The sequence below is a fragment of the Cyprinodon tularosa genome, unplaced genomic scaffold, assembly GCF_016077235.1.
Source record: "Cyprinodon tularosa strain WSP-4 unplaced genomic scaffold, ASM1607723v1 ctg672, whole genome shotgun sequence".
NCBI lineage: Eukaryota > Metazoa > Chordata > Actinopteri > Cyprinodontiformes > Cyprinodontidae > Cyprinodon > Cyprinodon tularosa.
Genome location: NW_024039421.1, coordinates 436,135 through 458,414, shown reverse-complemented (window position 1 = coordinate 458,414; position 22,280 = coordinate 436,135). Strand labels below are relative to the sequence as shown.

The 22,280-nt window shown below is 46.2% G+C and overlaps 2 protein-coding genes across 10 annotated transcripts in view; both read right to left on the bottom strand.

Annotated features, from left to right (window-relative positions):
- slc9a5 (solute carrier family 9 member A5) overlaps positions 1 to 666 on the bottom strand; it is a 43,621-nt gene extending 42,955 nt beyond the window's left edge. Inside the window, exon 1 of the mRNA XM_038267434.1 lies at positions 272 to 666. Within this exon, the coding sequence (XP_038123362.1) occupies positions 272 to 647 (376 nt within the window). The 5' untranslated portion in view covers positions 648 to 666. The remainder of the gene's footprint in view (positions 1 to 271) is intronic.
- An 8,212-nt stretch (positions 667 to 8,878) lies between these two features.
- The window catches only part of fhod1 (formin homology 2 domain containing 1), a 56,721-nt gene continuing 43,319 nt past the window's right edge, over positions 8,879 to 22,280 (bottom strand). For all 9 annotated transcript variants that reach the window (XM_038267417.1, XM_038267421.1, XM_038267419.1 and 6 more), the window contains 6 exons: positions 15,926 to 16,087; positions 15,663 to 15,853; positions 15,396 to 15,588; positions 10,967 to 11,141; positions 10,454 to 10,633; positions 8,879 to 9,712 (listed from right to left, as the gene is read on the bottom strand). In XM_038267417.1, coding sequence (XP_038123345.1) covers positions 9,627 to 9,712; positions 10,454 to 10,633; positions 10,967 to 11,141; positions 15,396 to 15,588; positions 15,663 to 15,853; positions 15,926 to 16,087 — 987 coding nt within the window. In that variant the 3' untranslated portion in view covers positions 8,879 to 9,626. The remainder of the gene's footprint in view (positions 9,713 to 10,453; positions 10,634 to 10,966; positions 11,142 to 15,395; positions 15,589 to 15,662; positions 15,854 to 15,925; positions 16,088 to 22,280) is intronic.

Here is a 22,280-nt window from a genome sequence, read left to right as displayed (position 1 = left end):
AATTAAAGGATCTGATCATAAACTTCCTGTTTTTTTCTCTTTATAGAAAAATTAATTTCAGGAATAAATTAAACTAAAGATGTTTTTTTTTTTTTCATCTTTGAGATTTATTGTCATTTATCAGATTTTTCTCTTCATGCTGTTAAATATTCAGCAGTGCTGCTGGAATGGAACCAGAGGAAAAGCTATGAAACCAGTTTATGGGTCAAACTGGATCCCAGTACAGAATCGGCTCACGCACGCGCGCGTGCATGCGCAGCAGCGTACTTACGGATCTTGGCCACGCTGGCCACGAGCAGCCAGATGGCGATGATGTAGGGAGTCTGGACGTAGCTCCACTCCCACTGCACCACCCGGTACCCGCCGCCGTGGTGCTCCTCCGCCTCCTGCTCCTCCTCCACCGCCGAGCGGCTCAGGGCGACTCCGGGAGCCCCGAGCGGCGGGGCGGAGGGTGAGGAGAGAACCGGCCCGGGGTGCGGAGCGGCTGACCCGGACAGGTCTGCTCCGGCGGCCCGGAGCAGCAGCAGCGTCACACCGAGCAGCAGCATCTTCATCCCGGAGCTCATCGCGCTGACATCCCGCTCAGCTTTTATAGAGGAGAGGAGCCGCGGAGGGAGGGAGGCCGGCGGCCGGCTCCCTACATCCATACACACCTCCTCCTCCTCCTCCTCCTTACACACCCAGGGAGGAGGAGGAGGAGGGTGACCCGCCCACTTCCCCTTTAAAGACACCTAGACTCTCCCTCAGCATCCACAGCTGATCGGATGGCCTCTGACGTCACCTGTCAATACCCAAATCTCTGACGTCACTTATCAGTTGAACTGAGGATGATGCAGGAGCTGGACTCATCAGAAAACCTCTAAAGAACAAAGCAATGATTATTTAGGAGCAGAGAGCTTCACAGATAAACCTCAGATCAGAAAAATTCAATCACAACTGAAACTAAAAAATAATTTAGGATGAAAGAGAACCGGGCGGCGTCGCACCCAGGGCGCCATCAGGCATGGGGCGGCGTCGCACCCAGGGCGCCATCAGGCATGGGGCGGCTTTACCAGCCTTTCATGTAGCTGGAGAGCAGCTGACCCAGGTTCCATCTACACCAGCCCACTTATGGATGAGATGAGTCCAGAGCTGCTGTGAACACTGTCAAACCAGAACTGGAAAGTGAGGGGAAGACACTGTGGTTAGTTCAGGCTCAGTGGGAAATTAGATTCTTTGACTTGAAGAAGAGGAATAGGTTGCTGACCCACGTTTCCAGAAAAAGGTGTCTTTAATTGAATCCAGTATGTGTGGAATGTTCCAGTGATTATCTAGTTTGATGGAGGGCGGACAGTTTTTACCCAGATTGCGGTTGTTTGTAGGTGAACGGAGAAGCTGACTGCCACTGAGATTTCCTGCGGTACTCGAACGGGTTATTGTGGAGATGAATCCTTTGCTCAGAGAGAAGCTCCAGACGATCCTTGGGGGGGAAAAGGTTGATCCAAACCATAAACTTGAATCCTCCGCTCAGCTTGGTTCTCAGAAGATCCTTCCAGGGGAGAGAAGGTCCCAAACATCCAGTTTGCAGGATGACTTCCTGCCGAGAGGCAAAGACAAAAACAGCTGGATTTTAACTCAGGTAGACAAGAAACTCAGTTTGACTCAGTAAAACTCAGCTTGGCTAGAGCACGCGTAGAAGAATGCAAGCGTAGAAGAAGAAATGTGCTGTTTACCTGTGCAAAGAAAGAAACAACGAAAGAAAAATGTCTGAGGACTTCAGTGTTGAGGAAGAGCACGAGTTCTTTGCCGAGCTGAATGCGCTGGTTTGGTCTGCCGGCTTCCGTAGAATCGTGAGCGCGCATGGGGGCGCTATTAGGAAATCCTATACACTACTGTTTAGGATCTAAAACGTTCTAAATGACTTCGTTTCGAGTAAATTCTGGATGCTATCCACTCAGGACACTTGGAATACATTGGACGAGCAGTATGGAGGAATATTGACATGTTTTTTGTGGACTTTTATTGACCTTTCTGCCTCGGGCGCCATAGACCTCCATTATTTGAATGTCAGCAGACAGCAAGAAGCCTCCCAGATCTCCAGATGCATTTGAGATATCAAAAAAGTACTCCAGAGTTTTGTTCAGCATGGGGGTGAGTAGAAAATGAAGGCTAATCATGTTTTGGGTGTACTATTCCTTTAAAGACGTTTCGCTTCCTCTCCAAGAAGCTTTCTCAATTCTAATGTCTGGATCCGCAGTAAGTTTGAGTCTTTATGGAAACCGATGAATGGGTCGTTTGGTTCCATCATTAGCCTGTAATATCTGAACCCTGTCTATGATTTCAGGTATTACAGGCTAACAATGGAACCAAATGACCCACTCATCAGTTTCCATTTGCATGTTTCCAAGCGATACAAGGCCTGGTTTATATAAAGACTCAAACTCACTGCGGATCCAGACATTTGAATTGAGAAAGCTTCCTGGAGAGGTGGAGAAACGTCTTCAAACCTTGAAAACCAAGTCCAGTGGATATTTTTTTGAACTTTTACGGAATGACTATGACCTGGATGACTGAGAACCTTCATCAGCATGAGAGGAACATCGTAGTTTAGTTTAAAGAAAGCATCTTAGTTTTATTCTAATTTAGGTTGTTGCAAGGATTTTACAGTTAGAAGAAATAGAAAATGACACCATATGCCGACCGTCACCAGGATGAGCATGAAGGAAGGGCTATAGATACTGCATGCATCATTTAGGGAGTTAACTGCTTCAGCTCCTTCAGGTATTTACTGTCACAGGTACGAGCTTCGGCCGGACAGGAAGTGTTTGATTGAAGGAGGGCTGACCCTCCTCCCGCCAGGCAGTCTGAGCCTGCCAGAGGGGCATGGACATGGGAAAGATGTTAGATACTTTTCTGAAAAAGGACGACAACATTTTTATAGTTGCCTTCAGAAAATTTCCTCTCATTAAAAAAAAAAAAAATTATATATATATTTATTTATTGCAAAAGGATGGATTCATTTATTTTTACGGAATGTAGATATTTGAGGAAAACCGAGCGACAAAGTTCACTCTGACTTTATATACATCTTTAGAACAATTGATGCTTTCAAAGACAAACGCATAGATTCAAGATGGATGAATTTTTATTGTCATTTTACAAAACCTTTCTTTTTATCTTTTCTGGCTAGATTTTCTGTTCATAAAACTTCAAGAAGAAAATTGTAGTGGAACAGAAATGAATAAATAAATTGAGGAATAATTAAAGAATAAACAATAGATATTGTAATTTAATACTGACTTTCATTTAATAACAAGGAATTGGATCTAAAGAAATAATGCTAGTCACCAACGCAGGGCCCGCTGGCACCAAGGGGCCCTCAGAGACCACATGGGGTCTTTGAGGGCTTAGTTTGAAATGTTATTTTATACGGCTGCTCTTCTGTTTTAATCATTTATAGATCATTTCATCATATTAACTAGGGATGCACAATGTTGGGATTTTGGCCGATATCCGATATGCCGATATTTTAAAACTCATGTAGCCGATAACCGATATCGATACCGATGTTAAAGCTGGACAAAAATAAGTAGTCATTGAAAATAGCAGTTTTGTTATCCATTTCTGACACTTTGAAAAATAATAAACTCAAATATATTTTCATATGCTGATATCAAATAGATTTTTAAAAACGCGGTATCGATCTATTTTACTTTCAAAATCTGGTGAAATTTCATCGTTCTGTTACAAACTCTCGTGATATTTTGCAAATTCTTGTGAGATTTTGTTAGTAAAATAGATCGATACCGCGTCAATATATCAACATATAAAAATATGGCAACATTTGGTGAATTTTCGGGGGATTTCGTAGCATAACGATGACATATAGCAATATTTCATTAGTAAAAGAGATTGATATGGTGTTTTTAAATGGCAATATATCAGCATATGAAGATATTGGGATATTTTAATCTATCAATATTTTTTCCCTCGTCTTTAGAAGTTTTTAAGTCTGTAAAAGAGAAGTTTTTGAGGAAGAAGAAGAAGTAGTATTTATTTTATTTTTTTTTAGACTTTAGAAACTCAGAAGCTGATCAAATATCGGGTTAAATATCGGTGGGGTGGCCGATGTCCGATATTCAGTTTTGAGGCCGATACCGATAGGAGGCCGATTATATCGTGCATCCCTAATATTAACCATATAGATCAGGGGTCTTCAACGTTTTCCAGGCCAAGGACCCCAAACTGATGGCGAGATGGAGCGGGGACCCAAAAAATCACATTGTCTGATTTTTAAAGAATTTATTTGCAAAATAAATTCTTTAAAAATCCATTGATCCCATTTATCTGTTTACTACAGTCTGTTGGATTCATGTTAATGTGGATTTAAAGACATTTCAATTAGTGGAAAAAAATGCAGGAGGGAATAAAAAATAAAAGTAATCAACCATAATATTCGCGACCCCCATGCAGTACCTCTGAGGACCCTCTAGGGTTCGCGAACCCCCTGTTGGAGACCTCTGATATAGAACGTTGTAGCATTTACAGAGATTTGAAAATGACAATATTCAAAAGAAAATTAGAATTTTAAATTTAACAATGAAAATGTGTTTTTATGGGTGAAGTTCAGGTGAACGCTGCCCCCTCTTGTTCACCGGTCAGTACTGGTTGTCCATCTTATGACTCAGTAGCCATCAAGTAGCCCTCAGCCTTAAACAGGCTGGTGAGCCCTGCTTTAGGGTTATTCTTTCACACAAATTCAGTTCAAAACATTTATAGAAAAAAAGACCTGAAATCTAAAATATCTAAAATAAAATCTGGTTCTCAGTCATTTTTAAACTAAGCTAATTAGAGCCCCGGGTTGCAGATCTCTGAACTAGATGATGCAAACAATCAGGACACTGTAAACAGCTTTATGAAATACCACTCAGGAGAACAGTTATTGTTTGCATCTTCTAACCCATCAACCAATCACAGCTCTTAGAAGACAGTGTTGCCCCTAGCGACAGGGTCAACCACACCTCTTCACTAAGGTCAGAGCTTCGGTTTCCTCCTCAGAGTGTCTGATGAAGCTTCATCCTCTCAGATTAAAGCTGAAATTATTTTATTCCAGAATTAAGACGTAACCAAGAAGAACCTTCAGAGAAAGCTGGATAAATTCCAGATTCTTGTCAGCTGCTGCCAGGACTTTACCAGGTTCCTGGGTTCTCCTCCTCCATGTGACCTTCTCAGTACGAAGCAGCAGGGAGGATTTTACCATTAGGCAATACCAAGCAGTTGACTAGGGCCCAAAGTTCCTGGGGGCCCCATAAAACACTGTTTCCATGTATGGTTAATACAACTATTCCTTATTTCTGCACATTAATTATGTTTTTGCTAAAAATCCTTATTCTGATAATATTAAATGTGTCTCATCGCGCCCCCCCCCTTCAGTGTCCACCATATTGGATCAGTCCATTTGCTGCACATGTTCAGAAAGGTCCAAACAGACAGCAGCAAACCATTTGAAAACAAACCATGCAAAGAGCAGTGTTGCCAACTTAGCGCTTTAGTCGCTATATTTAGCCACTTTTCAGACCCCTCTAGCACTTTGATTTCTAAAAAGCTCCTAGCGCCAAATCTAGAGACTTTTTTCTGCTACTGGAGACTTTGGAGACAACATCTAAAAGCAGCGAACTCTGCTCTCCAGAGCCAGTAGATTGGTAACCCCGCCTCCTGCTCTCCTCTATCTTGTCTGCTGTCATGATTCATGCAGCTATTATTTCATCCAAATGAAAAATGGAGAACAGATAAGCAGATCATGGCTTGTCTACAGTGAAAAGAAGGACTGGGTTATTTACTTTGGCCTTTTTGGAAACACAGGAAGGAGCAATCAGCTAAGTGAGCTTAGTGCTTGGAAAAAATCTTTCATTCCTTTAGAGACAGCATGAAAAGTCAGCTGAGTACAAAACATAGAGAGGAAAACAAGAAGAAAAGGGACAAGAAGAGAGGGACACAACCTAGAACAGATAATGGATGTCTATTCTATTAACATTTCTCTATCTGGAGAATGGGGCTGTTTATGTGTTCTCCATTCAAAGGGCCCCCTGCCTGTCTTCGCCTGGGGCCCCATATTTCCTAAATCCGCCCCTGCCTCAGCAGAAGCTGCTCCTTTCTAAGCGAAACTTCACCTTGGATCCGTTTCATAATCAGCCGACCCAAAACAGCAGATAAGTTCTTGTACAGCAGCTAAAGGTCAGGAGATAAAAGAAGTAGAAGCTGTGGGATATTTGGGTCCTTGAACCTTCTGTCAGTGATTGCTGAAGCAGGAGCTCTGATGTTCCTCCACTTTGCTCCGACTCAGAGACCTTCAGACCAGATTACAGCGAAACACGATGAGCAGATTAAAAACTCTCCTGTTTCTGACCCAAACGTCCTTCTGGACGATCAGAACCGGAACATCTAGAAGCTCTGCCCCTGGAGAGACGCTCCCACGTCTATTCAGTAGCTTTGCTCAGTATTTCTAGTTCTGAGTTTTACTCCCTTCATTTGAACACAAATATCTTTATTTTAAGTTTTCCAAACTGGCTCATTTGGATAAATAAAGATAATATGATGTAACATCTGGAACAAAACAGGGAATAAAGAGGATAATCTGTCCAGCCTTAGATTATAGAAAACATGAAGAGCAGGAGGCTGAGAGACGGATCAGATGATGGAGAAGAATTACAGACATTCACCATTTATTCCGTCTTTAATAGATTTTACATTTCAGTGCTGATTATGTTTAGTTTCACTTTAATTAAGTTGATATCAGAACTCTAAAAGCTCTCAGCCGTAGAAGCAGGACTTCTGTTCCGTTATGATCCTGACATTTAAAGTTGGAACAAAACTAGACTGCTTTTGTTCTGTTCTACCATCATAGTGAGCTAAAGGAAATTAACCCCATTTCTTTGTGCAAAAACTGTTTTTATAAGTTCAATCTTTGCTCTTACCAGTTTTTTTGTTTTTATACTGGTATTTAAAAAAACTTGCACTAACTTTGGACGCTTCTGGAGAAGCTGGACTGGTGGAGAACCTGTGGAATAAAGAAGCAGCTCCTCTGTTCTGCAGGTCGACCTCCAGATAGATCCTCCTCTGCATAGAGTGACCATTCAGGCTGTTGGTTCTGTGAGCTGCTGGGTGTGGAACGTATTACCCCAAAACGAGCCACCAGAACCGCACTGGTTTGGATTTGGATCCAGTATCAGCACCTCCTTAGGAGGCGAAGCTCTGCAGAAACTCTCTGATGATCATCTCCAGAGAGACGGTGGTGAGGCAGAGGAGAGGAGGACCAAAGAGAAGGTCCATGGATGAAGAGGAGGATCTGCAGAAGGTTCAGGTCACAGGAGGACATCAGGGTGGAGATTAAGGCAGAGGATTTATCATGGAGAAGAAAAGCGGGGCCATTAATGATTTAATAAAGTTCCTATTAGCTTCCAGAAGGGTTCTGACCAAAGTCCACTTCTGTTTCTATTCATCAGAGCGGCGGAGCTCAGGACAGAAGTCTGACCTGGTTGGGAAATCCATCCATCCATTTTCCGTCATGCTTATCCCAAGCGGGGTCACTAGGGGTGCTGTTGTCTATCTCCAGCGGTCTATGGGTGAGAGGCGGGGTTCATCGCAGGGCAACAAAGAGACAAATAACCCTTCACGCACACACCTAAGGTTTTTGGACTGTGGGAGGAAGCCGGAGTACCCAGAGAGAACCCACTCATGCTCAGAGAGAACATGGAGAAAGATCCTGGGCCAGGAATCAAACCTGGAACCTTCTTGCTGCAAGGCAGCAGTGCTACACACTGAACAGCCCATCCTCCTCACATGTAAAGCCCTAAAAACCAATCCTAAATCAGTTCACTCTCAGTCTGCAGGTTTACTAGTGGTTCCTAGAATTTCAAAAAGTAGATTGGGAGGCAGATAGTTTAGTCAGTGGGTGAGTAGAGAGGTAGGTGGAGGTAGAGCGTTAACAGCCCAATCTGGGGGGAGAATTTCAGTCCCGACAGGCGTTTCACATTTGCCCCATTGTGTCTCTATCTTTATTATATAATATCCACAATATTCAGGTTTTACTGAACTATTTTATATAGTGATGCTGCTATAGGCTTAGACTGCTGGAGGACATAGAGCCCTTTTCATCCTTCTATCTCTATTCTCCCATTCTGCAGTATTTGTCAAGTAGCTTCATCTGGTTTGTTCCAGTTTAGCTGTGACTATCTTAGATTACAATATCAGTTGTTGCCATCAACACCTTTGTTTCTAGATGTTGGAGCTTGGCCTGTTTTCCAGTGTAGTCCTGTTTCTCTGACTGTGACTAACTGGATGTGCTCTCTTCATCCTCTGACATGGGAGCTGGCTCGGAGCTCGTCTGCCTGGCTGTGTGTTTCCTGGACGGGGCCGCCTGTGGAGCTGGTTGACAGTTGCCTTTTGTATCTATGCTTCTTTTTCTATGTCTGCTTCTGTCTCCTTGAACCCCAGTGGGCCTCAGCAGATGGCCGCCCACACTGAGCCTGGTTCTGCTGGAGGTTTCTTCCTGTTCAAAGGGAGTTTTTCCTCTCCACTGTCGCTACAAGCATGAGTGGAGAGCCGACCACAAAATCAAAGCGAAAAATCGTCACGAGGATCATGTCTTGCCCTGAGACGACGTGTTGTGATTTGGCGCCATATAAACAAACTGAATGGGTTCTCAGACGGACCCAGATGTCCCGCCTCTAATCTCCAGCTTTCAGATGTTCCACGTCTCATCATGATGTTTCTGAGGAACCTGATGACGAGCAGAACTCTGACCTCCTCCTAGAGGAACTGGGGACCAGGATGCCGCACCTGAGGAACAACCCAACTGGGCTTCCTCAGGCGTCTCTTAAAAAAACCAGAACCATCAAACTTCTTATTTATTGAAACCTTTATTGATAACAGCAGAAACACAATCAACCACAGCTAAAACATCTTCAAGGTCCTCATCTCTGGGAGGAAGGAGAAAACCTCAAAGTCTAAAAGCAGTGAACTCCCATCCACACACCTGGAGGCAGGAGCCCGTTTGGTACCATGTGACCCGGAACGTCCTCATCTGAGGCGCCGCAGCTCAGAGGTCATCAACCGTTCAGCGAAGGTGGGAGATCATCCGTGATGTTTGAGTGACGGTTCCAAACCGTAGAGAAGTTATGCAACACAGACAGAACCGAACAGAACAGACGGACCGGGACCTCAGAGCAGAACTGGTTCAGCAGGAGGTTCTGGAGTGAAACAGCAACCATCAGTTTATCTGAATAAATCCTGCTTCTGATCCGTATTCAGGTTCTGCCTCCGGTCGTTAAACCGGATCGGAACCGTCGACCCGGCAGGTAAATCCTGGCGTCGGCAGCAGCTGTGATAAATCAAGGTGTTCTGTCTGGTTATCAGCAGCAGGATCAGAACATTCTGAGCTTCTGTCGGCGTTCAGCTGCTCTGAAGGTTCATCTACAAACACTGCAGCAGGAGATCAGACGATAAGAAGGTCCGGACCTTCTGATGAGCGGTACCGGCTCAGGGTTCTGATGGCATCCCAACGGTTCTGCTGCCTGGAGCTCAGATCAGTGAGGAAGCTGCTGCTGGGTTAAAATGCTGCAGAGGCTCCTCCTGACGACCTTCCTGGGTCAGACTTTGTCTCCTGGCTTGTTGTTGTAAAGATCCAGAGCCTGGATCCCGTCTGGACCGAGACCGTTCTTCAGAGTCCTCCTCACTGCAAACCAAGAGAGAAACGGATCAGATCCGGTAAAACTGAACCTGGTTAGAACAAGGAGAACGTCCATCTCTTCTTTTCTAAAGAATGAAACCGTTTAGTCGGTTCCTGGTTTATTACAGCAGCTGTTCATGAAAGTTCTGGAGGAGAAACTTCTGCTAAAGCTCAGATCCTCAGATGGAGGAGAAGATCAGGGAGGCTGCAGCTCGGCTCCTTCTGACCTCAGAGAGCTTCTGATAACAGGAAAGTTGAGTCATTAACTAGTGACTATGATTAGAAAAGCAGAGGAATGCGGAGCAGCAGCCAGGTTTCAGTGCGTCCTCCACCTCTCTGTCCTGAAGGTCATCAGATCATCTGGGATTTGGTGAGGAAGTGAACTAAGGGATCTGATATCAGAGGTTTTGGACACACAGCTGCTGTTTGCCATCAAACAGAACCTGAACCGGGAAGGTTCTAGAAGACGTCTCGTCTTCTTCTGGTACCAAAGGAAGTCGATCCATCGGACCTCAGCGAATGCAGAGCCGCTGCGCCTTAAAGGTTCTAGTTCTGACTCCTGCTGGTCTGTGTAACTGGAGCGCCATCAACAGGCGCCATCTTTGATTTCTCCAGAACACCTACAGCTGCTCTACCTGATCGGTCCCATTTTATGGGTCCAGTCGGGTCACAGCAGAACCACAGCAGGAACCTCTGAGGCAGAGAAGATCAATTATCTGAACCCAGATCTGAGGAACATCGACTTACAGGACTTCCTGTTGAGGCGGGCCCGTTTACGGCTCTTCGGGCTGGCGGTTCTGTTTGTCGGGTTCCGGGTCACGGACTTCACCAGCCGATCCATGATGTCATCGGTGGCGTCGTCCTGGGAGACGGTCCCGTCCTCTCTGGCGGCGGACATGTTGGGCGTACTAATCCTCGGACTCAGACCTGGACATCAGAACCAGAACGTTAACCAGGAGCAGAACCAGGAAGAGGATCTTTAGAACTACATTAAACCAGTCAGAACCAGGAATAAAGCTTCTTCTGGGCCTCCAGATGACTCCTTGGTTCTGAGGCCTGTTCTTGTGGTACCTAAGGACCACGAGAAGAACCTGCTCAGCTGACAGAGCAGCAGAACCAGAACTTCTTTCCATCCACAACATAAGAAGCTGTTGGAGACTGTGGCTCCATCTTTTTCGTTTGGGTTTTTTTCAGAACCAATCAGAGAGCAGCTTGTTCTGACTGGATTCTGAGCAGAACCATGCGGCTCAGAGTTCTTACTGCGAACTGCTCTGGATCGCCTCAGGCCTCGGGGGTTTACAGTCAGGCTGTTGTCGCTGATCAGCATGTTCTTCATGTTCTCGTGCTCCTCTTCCTGATCGGAACCCGGTTCTGCTGCCGTGGAGACGGGAGAGGGGCTGTCCTCACGAGGCACCGCTCCCGAAAACTTTTCCATCTGAGGTAGACAGGAAAGTAAGATCAGAACATCCATCCCTACAGCAGAAATGAGAGCAGCTCTCTGACAAAGATCATCGTCAAAATCCACCAAATGAAAAATCTTTAGGCTTAGTGTGAGGGATTGCTGAAGAGTCAATGAGTCGATGCAATCAGCTGGTTTTCCTTAGATAGAAAACTTTGAATCAATCTGACTGGATGATCTGGTTGAACTGGAAAGTGACCTGAGATGACATGATGTGAATTGGAGCTATAGAAATAATATATTGGAGTCGGTCTAAGGTAGCCAGACTAATGTTAGGCTGCTAACTAAACTGTACGATACATTAGCATATTTATGGATTTACGTGGTTAGTACGGCCGCTGACAGTGAAATTAGCTGTGGAGCGTCTTCCCACAGCCAGAAAACTGCTTGCTTTTGCAGCCAAATGCTGCACATGTAGGCATTTCTATGGCGCCACTCTATTGGGAGTACCAATATGGCTGCCCGTGGCGGTTCAGTTCAGGATTACATGACTCGTGATGCGAAATAAGGATTTAAGTTTGACGAAAAAATGAATAAATCACCTCACTGAAGCGTAAAAAAAAACGATAATTTTTTGTGCAATTTGATGGTTAATGGAAACGCAGTTACTGTGTGGTTGCCGGGATACTGCAGAGTTTGGGGGTGAACTCTAGGACTCCTTGGAAGCTGAAGTCAAGGTTAATCTTAAACGTCTTATTAGGTTTAATCTTTGTTTTCATCAGGAATGAATCAGAGTAACACTGATAGATATATCAGTTGCACTGCCTGCAGCGAGGCTAACTGCCTGCAGCGAGGCTAACTGCCTGCAGCGAGGCTAACTGCCTGCAGCGAGGCTAACTGCCTGCAGCGAGGCTAACTGCCTGCAGCGAGGCTTACTGCCTGCAGCGAGGCTTACTGCCTGCAGCGAGGCTTACTGCCTGCAGCGAGGCTAACTGCCTGCAGCGAGGCTAACTGCCTGCAGCGAGGCTAACTGCCTGCAGCGAGGCTCTAACTGCCTGCAGCGAGGCTCTAACTGCCTGCAGCGAGGCGCTAACTGCCTGCAGCGAGGCGCTAACTGCCTGCAGCGAGGCGCTAACTGCCTGCAGCGAGGCTCTAACTGCCTGCAGCGAGGCGCTAACTGCCTGCAGCGAGGCGCTAACTGCCTGCAGGGAGGCTCTAACTGCCTGCAGCGAGGCTAACTGCCTGCAGCGAGGGGCTAACTGCCTGCAGCGAGGCGCTAACTGCCTGCAGCGAGGCTCTAACTGCCTGCAGCGAGGCTCTAACTGCCTGCAGCGAGGCTCTAACTGCCTGCAGCGAGGCTCTAACTGCCTGCAGGGAGGCTAACTGCCTGCAGCGAGGCTAACTGCCTGCAGCGAGGCTAACTGCCTGCAGCGAGGCTAACTGCCTGCAGCGAGGCTAACTGCCTGCAGCGCGGCTAACTGCGTGCAGCGCGGCTAACTGCCTGCAGCGAGGCTAACTGCCTGCAGTGCGGCTAACTGCCTGCAGCGAGGCGCTAACTGCCTGCAGCGAGGCGCTAACTGCCTGCAGCGAGGCGCTAACTGCGTGCAGCGAGGCGCTAACTGCCTGCAGCGAGGCGCTAACTGCCTGCAGCGAGGCGCTAACTGCCTGCAGCGAGGCGCTAACTGCCTGCAGCGAGGCGCTAACTGCCTGCAGCGAGGCGCTAACTGCCTGCAGCGAGGCTCTAACTGCCTGCAGCGAGGCTCTAACTGCCTGCAGCGAGGCGCTAACTGCCTGCAGGGAGGCTCTAACTGCCTGCAGCGAAGCTAACTGCCTGCAGCGAGGCGCTAACTGCCTGCAGCGAGGCTCTAACTGCCTGCAGCGAGGCGCTAACTGCCTGCAGCGAGGCTCTAACTGCCTGCAGCGAGGCTCTAACTGCCTGCAGCGAGGCTCTAACTGCCTGCAGCGAGGCTCTAACTGCCTGCAGCGAGGCTCTAACTGCCTGCAGCGAGGCTCTAACTGCCTGCAGCGAGGCTCTAACTGCCTGCAGCGAGGCTCTAACTGCCTGCAGGGAGGCTAACTGCCTGCAGGGAGGCTAACTGCCTGCAGGGAGGCTAACTGCCTGCAGCGAGGCTAACTGCCTGCAGCGAGGCTAACTGCCTGCAGCGAGGCTAACTGCCTGCAGCGAGGCTAACTGCCTGCAGCGAGGCTAACTGCCTGCAGCGCGGCTAACTGCCTGCAGCAAGGGGCTAACTGCCTGCAGCGAGGCGCTAACTGCCTGCAGCGAGGCTCTAACTGCCTGCAGCGAGGCTCTAACTGCCTGCAGCGAGGCTCTAACTGCCTGCAGCGAGGCTCTAACTGCCTGCAGCGAGGCGCTAACTGCGTGCAGCGAGGCGCTAACTGCCTGCAGCGAGGCGCTAACTGCCTGCAGCGAGGCGCTAACTGCCTGCAGCGAGGCGCTAACTGCCTGCAGCGAGGCGCTAACTGCCTGCAGCGAGGCTCTAACTGCCTGCAGCGAGGCTCTAACTGCCTGCAGCGAGGCTCTAACTGCCTGCAGCGAGGCTCTAACTGCCTGCAGCGAGGCTCTAACTGCCTGCAGCGAGGCTCTAACTGCCTGCAGGGAGGCTAACTGCCTGCAGCGAGGCTAACTGCCTGCAGCGAGGCTAACTGCCTGCAGCGAGGCTAACTGCCTGCAGCGAGGCTAACTGCCTGCAGCGCGGCTAAATGCGTGCAGCGCGGCTAACTGCCTGCAGCGAGGCTAACTGCCTGCAGCGCGGCTAACTGCCTGCAGCGAGGCGCTAACTGCCTGCAGCGAGGCGCTAACTGCGTGCAGCGAGGCGCTAACTGCCTGCAGCGAGGCGCTAACTGCCTGCAGCGAGGCGCTAACTGCCTGCAGCGAGGCGCTAACTGCCTGCAGCGAGGCGCTAACTGCCTGCAGCGAGGCGCTAACTGCCTGCAGCGAGGCTCTAACTGCCTGCAGCGAGGCTCTAACTGCCTGCAGCGAGGCGCTAACTGCCTGCAGGGAGGCTCTAACTGCCTGCAGCGAAGCTAACTGCCTGCAGCGAGGCGCTAACTGCCTGCAGCGAGGCTCTAACTGCCTGCAGCGAGGCTCTAACTGCCTGCAGCGAGGCGCTAACTGCCTGCAGCGAGGCTCTAACTGCCTGCAGCGAGGCTCTAACTGCCTGCAGCGAGGCTCTAACTGCCTGCAGCGAGGCTCTAACTGCCTGCAGCGAGGCTCTAACTGCCTGCAGCGAGGCTAACTGCCTGCAGGGAGGCTAACTGCCTGCAGCGAGGCTAACTGCCTGCAGCGAGGCTAACTGCCTGCAGCGAGGCTAACTGCCTGCAGCGAGGCTAACTGCCTGCAGCGCGGCTAACTGCCTGCAGCGAGGCTAACTGCCTGCAGCGAGGCTAACTGCCTGCAGCGAGGCTAACTGCCTGCAGCGAGGCTAACTGCCTGCAGCGAGGCTAATTGCCTGCAGCGAGGCTAATTGCCTGCAGCGAGGCTAACTGCGTGCAGCGAGGCTAAATACCTGCAGCGAGGCTAAATACGTGCAGCGAGGCTAACTGCGTGCAGCGAGGCTAACTGCGTGCAGCGAGGCTAAATACCTGCAGCGAGGCTAAATACCTGCAGCGAGGCTAAATACCTGCAGCGAGGCTAACTGCGTGCAGTGAGGCTAACTGCCTGCAGCGAGGCTAACTGCCTGCAGCGAGGCTAACTGCGTGCAGTGAGGCTAAGGCTTTATTCTGCTTCCCTGCCTCCTTTTTCAAAGGTCAGGATCAGATCCAGCCTGGATAAAGACAGCTAGGACTGATTTAAAGCATTTTCTAGAAAAGGCAAAGAAGAATGAACAATCTGGGATTCACATAAAAAATAATAGAATATAGTCTATTTTTTCTACATGTTTGTTAATTTACATAGTTGCTCATAAATAAACACATTCTCAGAAAATAAATGGTTTTTATATATTAAAAAAACATAAAGCTGACTAATAGCTTCTCCATTATTAAACTGGTACTTTATTTTTTTAGGTTTGTGACGCCATATTGGTCCATGCAATAAACAGATTTTCCTTCACAGCCTCAGAAGGGCAACATTTATGCTCAAAAATTAACCTGTACATAAAATGATGTTTTGCTTTTATAAAGTGCTCTCATAATGTTTTTTGTTGTTGGGATTTATATGAATATACTGGGGTGATAACTTAGTAAACGTTTGACTGGTTTTTGGTAATTTTCTATTTTTCAAAGGTAAAATCTTTGTGGTAACCCCCCCACCCCCCCAGGGGCCGTTACCTCGGTGATCATCTTTCCTCTGGTCTTGGTGCGTTCCCGGTGGAGGGCTCGTTTCCGTTTGATGGTCAGGACGCGTTCTCTGGTGGTTCTGTATTCCAGAGCAAACTCGCTGATGATCCGACAGAAACTGGTGACCTTGATGTCTCGGACGGAGGAGGTTGGCTGACCCAGGAACAGCAGGAAGGAGTGGAACCTACAGCAGGAGGAGGAGGAGGAGTCAGTCCACAGGCCTCCTCTGGGTCTGGCTGATCAGAACAAAGCAGTTACCTGTGGATGACGCGTCTGTGGACGACCTTCAGAATCTCGATTCTGTGCCTGCAGTCCTTCAGGAAATCCGTCATCTTGTTCATCAGCGCCGTCTTGGTTTCATGTTTGACCATCACCTTCAGGTTGTCCCATGATGCTTTGCTGCGCCGCTCCAGCTGTAGCAGGTTCTCCGCCAGCAGGTCAAAATCCACCTGTAAGAAAATTTGGAGCGGTGAGGACGGGGACAGAGGAAGACGAGACAATGTAGATGAAAAAACTGGTACCTTAGCGGATCGGGTGATGGCGGGGATCTCCGAGTAGACGTCAGAGGATTCTGGGTAATTCTCCATCACCAGGCTGCAGGTGTGATGCAGCAGAGAGTGACGATGAACCGTGTCCTTCACCTCCACCACCTTCTCTAGGTAACTCAACTCGAAGCCTTTAGCCTGGAACAGATGAAGGTCAGAGCTGCAGCTGGTGTAGAAACCAGATCAGCTCGGGCCCTGCGCCCGTCAGAGCTTCTGAATCAGTGTCTAAAACCTCTACGAAAGTCATTTTTAAAGTCGTAAGGAAGCGGCTGTTCCAACCGCTGCATTTCCGAATTCTCCTGAATGGTGCCCGACTTTACACCAGTGAATAAAGTGAATGTGATTGGTCGTTTATCAAGGGGGCGGGATTGTTGTGAAGGAAGGATCGCAAGCAGGTTTGGTTGTGGCCGGTTTGTCGGAAGCATCTTGCTAACCAGTTAGCATCTTAGTGCTAGCAGGTTCCCAATGGGAAATTCCATTGGGACCAAGTAGCACTAAATTGGTGACTTAGAAACGACGCTGTCAAGGAACGCTATGGACAGAGGAAACATGCAAGAGGAGGAGAGTTTAGGGTCGAAGGTCGTGGATGAGTCTCCTCCGTCATCCATTTTTTATTTAGAGGAGGAAAGCGGGGACGAAGATGTTGTGGAAGAGGACGCCAGGGCGGCAGAAGCTTGGTTTGGTGTAGAAGGCTTCCAGCCGTACATGTTTGAGCCCTTGCCTCGCAACGCTGCCAGTTCTGTTAGCTCTACGCCTGCCGAAGACACAGACGTCCATCCCCGTGAACACTGGGACGCAACTCAATGGGAAAGGAAAGGATTCTGGTTTCAACCGTTGCGTATATTAGCTGCGACATAAGAATCAAGATGCTATGACGAAAACATTTGATTGACAGATGACCGTTGATATATGATTAGCTGAATTTAGGTGTTCAGGCTGACGTAGAACTAACTGGCCTGCAGAAGATAACGGGAAAAAAGAAACAGATTTTAAGACAGGATTTTTTTTAAAGGAATTTTCTAAATTTTGCGACAATCTGGTCTGATAAAGAGAACATTTATATACATGTTTAAGCCAGAATGATTCGACATTTAAATGTGATTCCCCTACGACTTTAAGATGTTCCATTTGTTCTTGATGCCCTCAGATCTTAAAGGAATAGTACACCCAAAACATGATTAGCCTTCATTTTCTACTCACCCCCATGCTGAACAACACTCTGGAGTACTTTTTTGATATCTCAAATGCATCTGGAGATCTGGGAGGCTTCTTGCTGTCTGCTGACATTCAAATAATGGAGGTCTATGGCGCCCGAGGCAGAAAGGTCCATAAAAGTCCACAAAAAACGTGTCAATATTCCTCCATACTGCTCGTCCAATGTATTCCAAGTGTCCTGAGTGGGTAGCGTCCAGAATTTACTCGAAACGAAGTCATTTAGAATGTTTTTAGAGCATAAACAGTAGTGTATAGGATTTCCTGAAAGCGCGTTCACGAGTCTACGGAAACCGCGGCAGACCAAACCAGATGAAAGTGCGCATTCAGCTCGGCAAAGAACTCATGCTCTTCCTCAACACTGAAGTCCTCAGACATTTTTCTTTCGTTGTTTCTTTCTTTGCACAGGTAAACAGCACATTTCTTCTTCTACGCTTGCATTATCGGCAGAGCAGACGCTGAATGGAATACATTGGACGAGCAGTATGGAGGAATATTGACACGTTTTTTGTGGACTTTTATGGACCTTTCTGCCTCGGGCGCCATAGACCTCCATTATTTGAATGTCAGCAGACAGCAAGAAGCCTCCCAGATCTCCAGATGCATTTGAGATATCAAAAAAGTACTCCAGAGTGTTGTTCAGCATGGGGGTGAGTAGAAAATGAAGGCTAATCATGTTTTGGGTGGACTATTCCTTTAATAAAAAGAATAAAAAGCACTGAGACTTTTAGTGTCTCCTTGTTAAATAGCAGAGTTCAGTCTGTCTTAGATGGCAGTGCTTACCTTCAAGACTGACAATGATTGTTTTCTACCTTCGGCTACTTTAGATCGCGAATGAAATTAAAAAGAAAAAGTAAGGAAAGAAAATATGGGCAGATCGGGGGCCCCGCCAGGGCCGGCTTTACTATTAGGCAAAACTAGGCAGTTGCCTTTGGCATAAAACTGTTTACATTTATGGTTAATACAGCTATTATTTATTTGCACACATTATGTTTTTGCTAAAAATCCTTTCCTTAAAATGCCATCAGAACGCTGATAATATTAAGTGTGTCTCAGCCCCCCCCTTCAGTGTCCACCATATTGGATCAGTCCATTTGCTGCACATGTTCAGAAAGGTCCAAACAGACAGCAGCAAACCATTTGAAAACAAACCATGCAAAGAGCAGTGTTGCCAACTTAGCGCTTTAGTCGCTATATTTAGCCACTTTTCAGACCCCTCTAGCACTTTGATTTCTAAAAAGCTCCTAGCGCCAAATCTAGAGACTTTTTTCTGCTACTGGAGACTTTGGAGACAACATCTAAAAGCAGCGAACTCTGCTCTCCAGAGCGAGTAGATTGGTAACCCCGCCTCCTGCTCTCCTCTATCTTGTCTGCTGTCATGATTCATGCAGCTATTATTTCATCCAAATGAAAAATGGAGAACAGATAAGCAGATCATGGCTTGTCTACAGTGAAAAGAAGGACTGGGTTATTTACTTTGGCCTTTTTGGAAACACAGGAAGGAGCAATCAGCTAAGTGAGCTTAGTGCTTGGAAAAAATCTTTCATTCCTTTAGAGACAGCATGAAAAGTCAGCTGAGTACACCGCCAATATGAAAAGAAAATGGGACAAAAGAAAACATGAAGGAAAACGGTAAGAAAATGGATAATAGATGGACAAAAGGTAGAACAAATAATGGATGTCTATTAAAATTTCTCTATCTGTATAATGGGTCTGTTTTATGTCGTTTTCTCCATTCAGAGGGGCCTCTGCCTGTCTTTGCCTAAGGCCCCAAATTTCCTAAATTCGCCCCTGTTCCCAGAACTGCTGCGTCGGATCCGGTTTGGCATGACAGTAAAATGTTAACCTGATATTGATGCTAGGAAAAACATTCAGTACCATTTTAATACCGTAGCAATTTTCTTTCTAGGGAAATTCATTTTTTAGTTAAGAGAAAAAAAGAATATTTAAAAATATTTAGAGTTTGATCAACATTAAATTCACTTTTAGGACGACATAAACAAGGACGGCCAACTCTCTGGAATATTGAAACTGAAAAATGAAAATTAAAGCAAATAAATCACTACAAGGCTGCTTGTATGCATCTTGAGATTTTTTTTGTACAATGGGCTGACAGGAAAGGGGGTACGAGAGAGGGGGGGCATGCGGCAAAGGACCACAGGTCGGATTCAAACCTACTATATCAGGAAAAATCTGGAAAAAAATAAAAGATTTTCTCTAAATACAATGAATATTCTTCAAAGGACAAAGTTACATAAAGCTTTTCATAAAAACAACTTTTCAAAACCACCAAATTTCTATAGTTTTATATATTTTTATGGGTAAAACAATATATATCTAGTTACCTCTGGTTATTATAAACTGACACATTTCTGGACCAATAAGAACAGTTGGTTAGAGTTTCTTAGCATTACGTTTCTTAGATCCAAGCTGAAAAAATAAAATATAATAGAAGAAGAAAAAGGAGAGCGAAGGTCACTCAGTCTGTTGGTGCTGAACTCAGAAGCAACATGGAGGACACCGCTTTTCTCCTGGAGAGTCGAATGTAAAAGCCGCTAACCGGCCGGCAGCAGGTAGATTTATAAATATCACCTTTTAGTTTTAAATCTGTTTTCTAACTGGGATAGGTTTATATTACTGCTTTTAATTCTGATTGTGGCAGTTCCAGCCCTCCGTAGGTTTTGGTCTTCCTTTAGAGAAACAGTCAAAGTGTTAATATCACGTATGGAACCATGAAGCTGATTCAATAACTATTATTTTATTATATTTGCTTTTGTTTAATGGTCCACTGTTTACTTCCATTTACCCGTCAATTAGCTCCTGATAAATTTTACGACTGATGGATGAATTATGGATCCTTTTCTCCCAAAACGTGATGCTCTGTCTCCCATTTACCAAAAATAAATGTGGATCGTTTGCTTCATTTGACTTTCTGCTCATTTAGCTTCATCATTTCTTTAGTGATTAAAGCAGGAGGTTTTATTCCCGCTCCAGTAGTCAGCTACAGCCAGGCTGCACCAGAACGTGTTTTATTAGCCACATTAGCATTTAATAACGTCACTATTAAAAACGGATGAGTGCGTTTGACTGAGCCGTCAGCTGATCTGATTCCCACCGCAGCCATCAGGCTGTCCTTCCAGCTAATAACAGCTAGCGTTAGCCAGGGCGGCTTTAGGAAATATGGGGCCCTAGGCAAAGACAGGCAGGGGGCCCCTGAAGAGAAGACATAAAACATCCCCATTCTCCAGATAGATAAATGTTAATAGAATAGACATCCATTATCTGTTCTAGGTTGTGTCCCTCTCTTCTTGTCCCTTTTCTTCTTGTTTTCCTCTCTATGTTTTGTACTCAGCTGACTTTTCATGCTGTCTCTAAAGGAATGAAAGATTTTTTCCAAGCACTAAGCTCACTTAGCTGATTGCTCCTTCCTGTGTTTCCAAAAAGGCCAAAGTAAATAACCCAGTCCTTCTTTTCACTGTAGACAAGCCATGATCTGCTTATCTGTTCTCCATTTTTCATTTGGATGAAATAATAGCTGCATGAATCATGACAGCAGACAAGATAGAGGAGAGCAGGAGGCGGGGTTACCAATCTACTCGCTCTGGAGAGCAGAGTTCGCTGCTTTTAGATGTTGTCTCCAAAGTCTCCAGTAGCAGAAAAAAGTCTCTAGATTTGGCGCTAGGAGCTTTTTAGAAATCAAAGTGCTAGAGGGGTCTGAAAAGTGGCTAAATATAGCGACTAAAGACTTACCGCAGTTTGTTTTCAAATGGTTTGCTGCTGTCTGAACATGTGCAGCAAATGGACTGATCCAATATGGTGGACACTGAGTGCATAATTAATGTGCACAAATAAGGAATAGTTGTATTAACCATACATGTAAACCAAGCTTTATGGGGCCCCCAGGAACGTGGGCCCTAGGCGACTGCTTAGTTTTGGCTAATTGTAAATCCCCCCCCCGGCGTTAGCTTAGGTTGCCTGGAAGGTTTCAGTGGTCATAGAAACTGGGAGCTTTACTGAAATAGATTGTGGTGTTAGCTTAGCATGTAGCGCCGCCTTCAGAAGTTTCCTTGATGAAGTTTTGGTTTTATCTTGTTGGTTAAAGGAAAAGTCGTTCATATTCAGAATTCAAACGTCTGAAAGTTCTTTAAACATTAAATGATTCCATCCTGTTCAATAAATGATCAGTGTTTTTAATTCAGAGTAATTTTCATGTGAATGTGCTTTACTGGAGGCATCCATGTTTGTCAAAGAACACTACTGCCACCTACTGGTTAGTGACGTCACGGTGCGGTATCGGCTGTTGATCAAGTCCCAGTGCTGTATCTGGTGTTTGTCACAACGCGCTATTATCCAAGTCATCTTGAAAACATTCTTCTTCCAAATGTTGGCTACATATTACGGGTTTTTTCTCTGGCCAGAAGTTCGATGGCAAATCCTCCCTCTTCAAGTTGGCGATCCAACGACCAACCCGTCCGTGGAGGATCAGGAATCAGAAAGGTGGAATAACTCTTTTTTTCACTTTTCCCCGATGTATTCCAGCATCCAGCTGCCATGCACGTGGGCATTGTCAGTTTCACTATAGCTCTGGTGAATTTCAATGGTGAAGTCCTCTGGAAATCTTCAATAATTGTTGTTGATTGCAGATGTGTCTAGTAGTTCCCATTGATTTAGCTTGGAAAGCGGGGAGAATGGCGCTAGGCTTACCGCACCGTGACGTCACTGCTGGAAGATGGCAGGAGGGAGGGGCTACTGTATTTGGGCTACTATATTTGGGCAAAGATGGCCGCTCCCAGACTCAGTGATCGGAATGGAAATGATCATTTTTAGTTTTTTACTGATTAACGCTTAATGCATTAAATCACCGCGAACGTTTTAGTTTTACGTATAAATAACGATCCATCGATTATTCCTCGCTGACCGGACTTCTCCTTTAAAAGATTTGCATGTTTTTTTTCTGCCTTTACTTGACATTTTAGCAAAACTTCCAGATTTTTATGGTGTGGAGATTCTGCTGAAAGTTTTTATTAATTGAATTCTCTAGAATCGATTATATCGAAGTATCAATTAATTTAACGGCCGTAACGTCGGGATCTTCTCATGTGTATCTGATTGGCGGCGT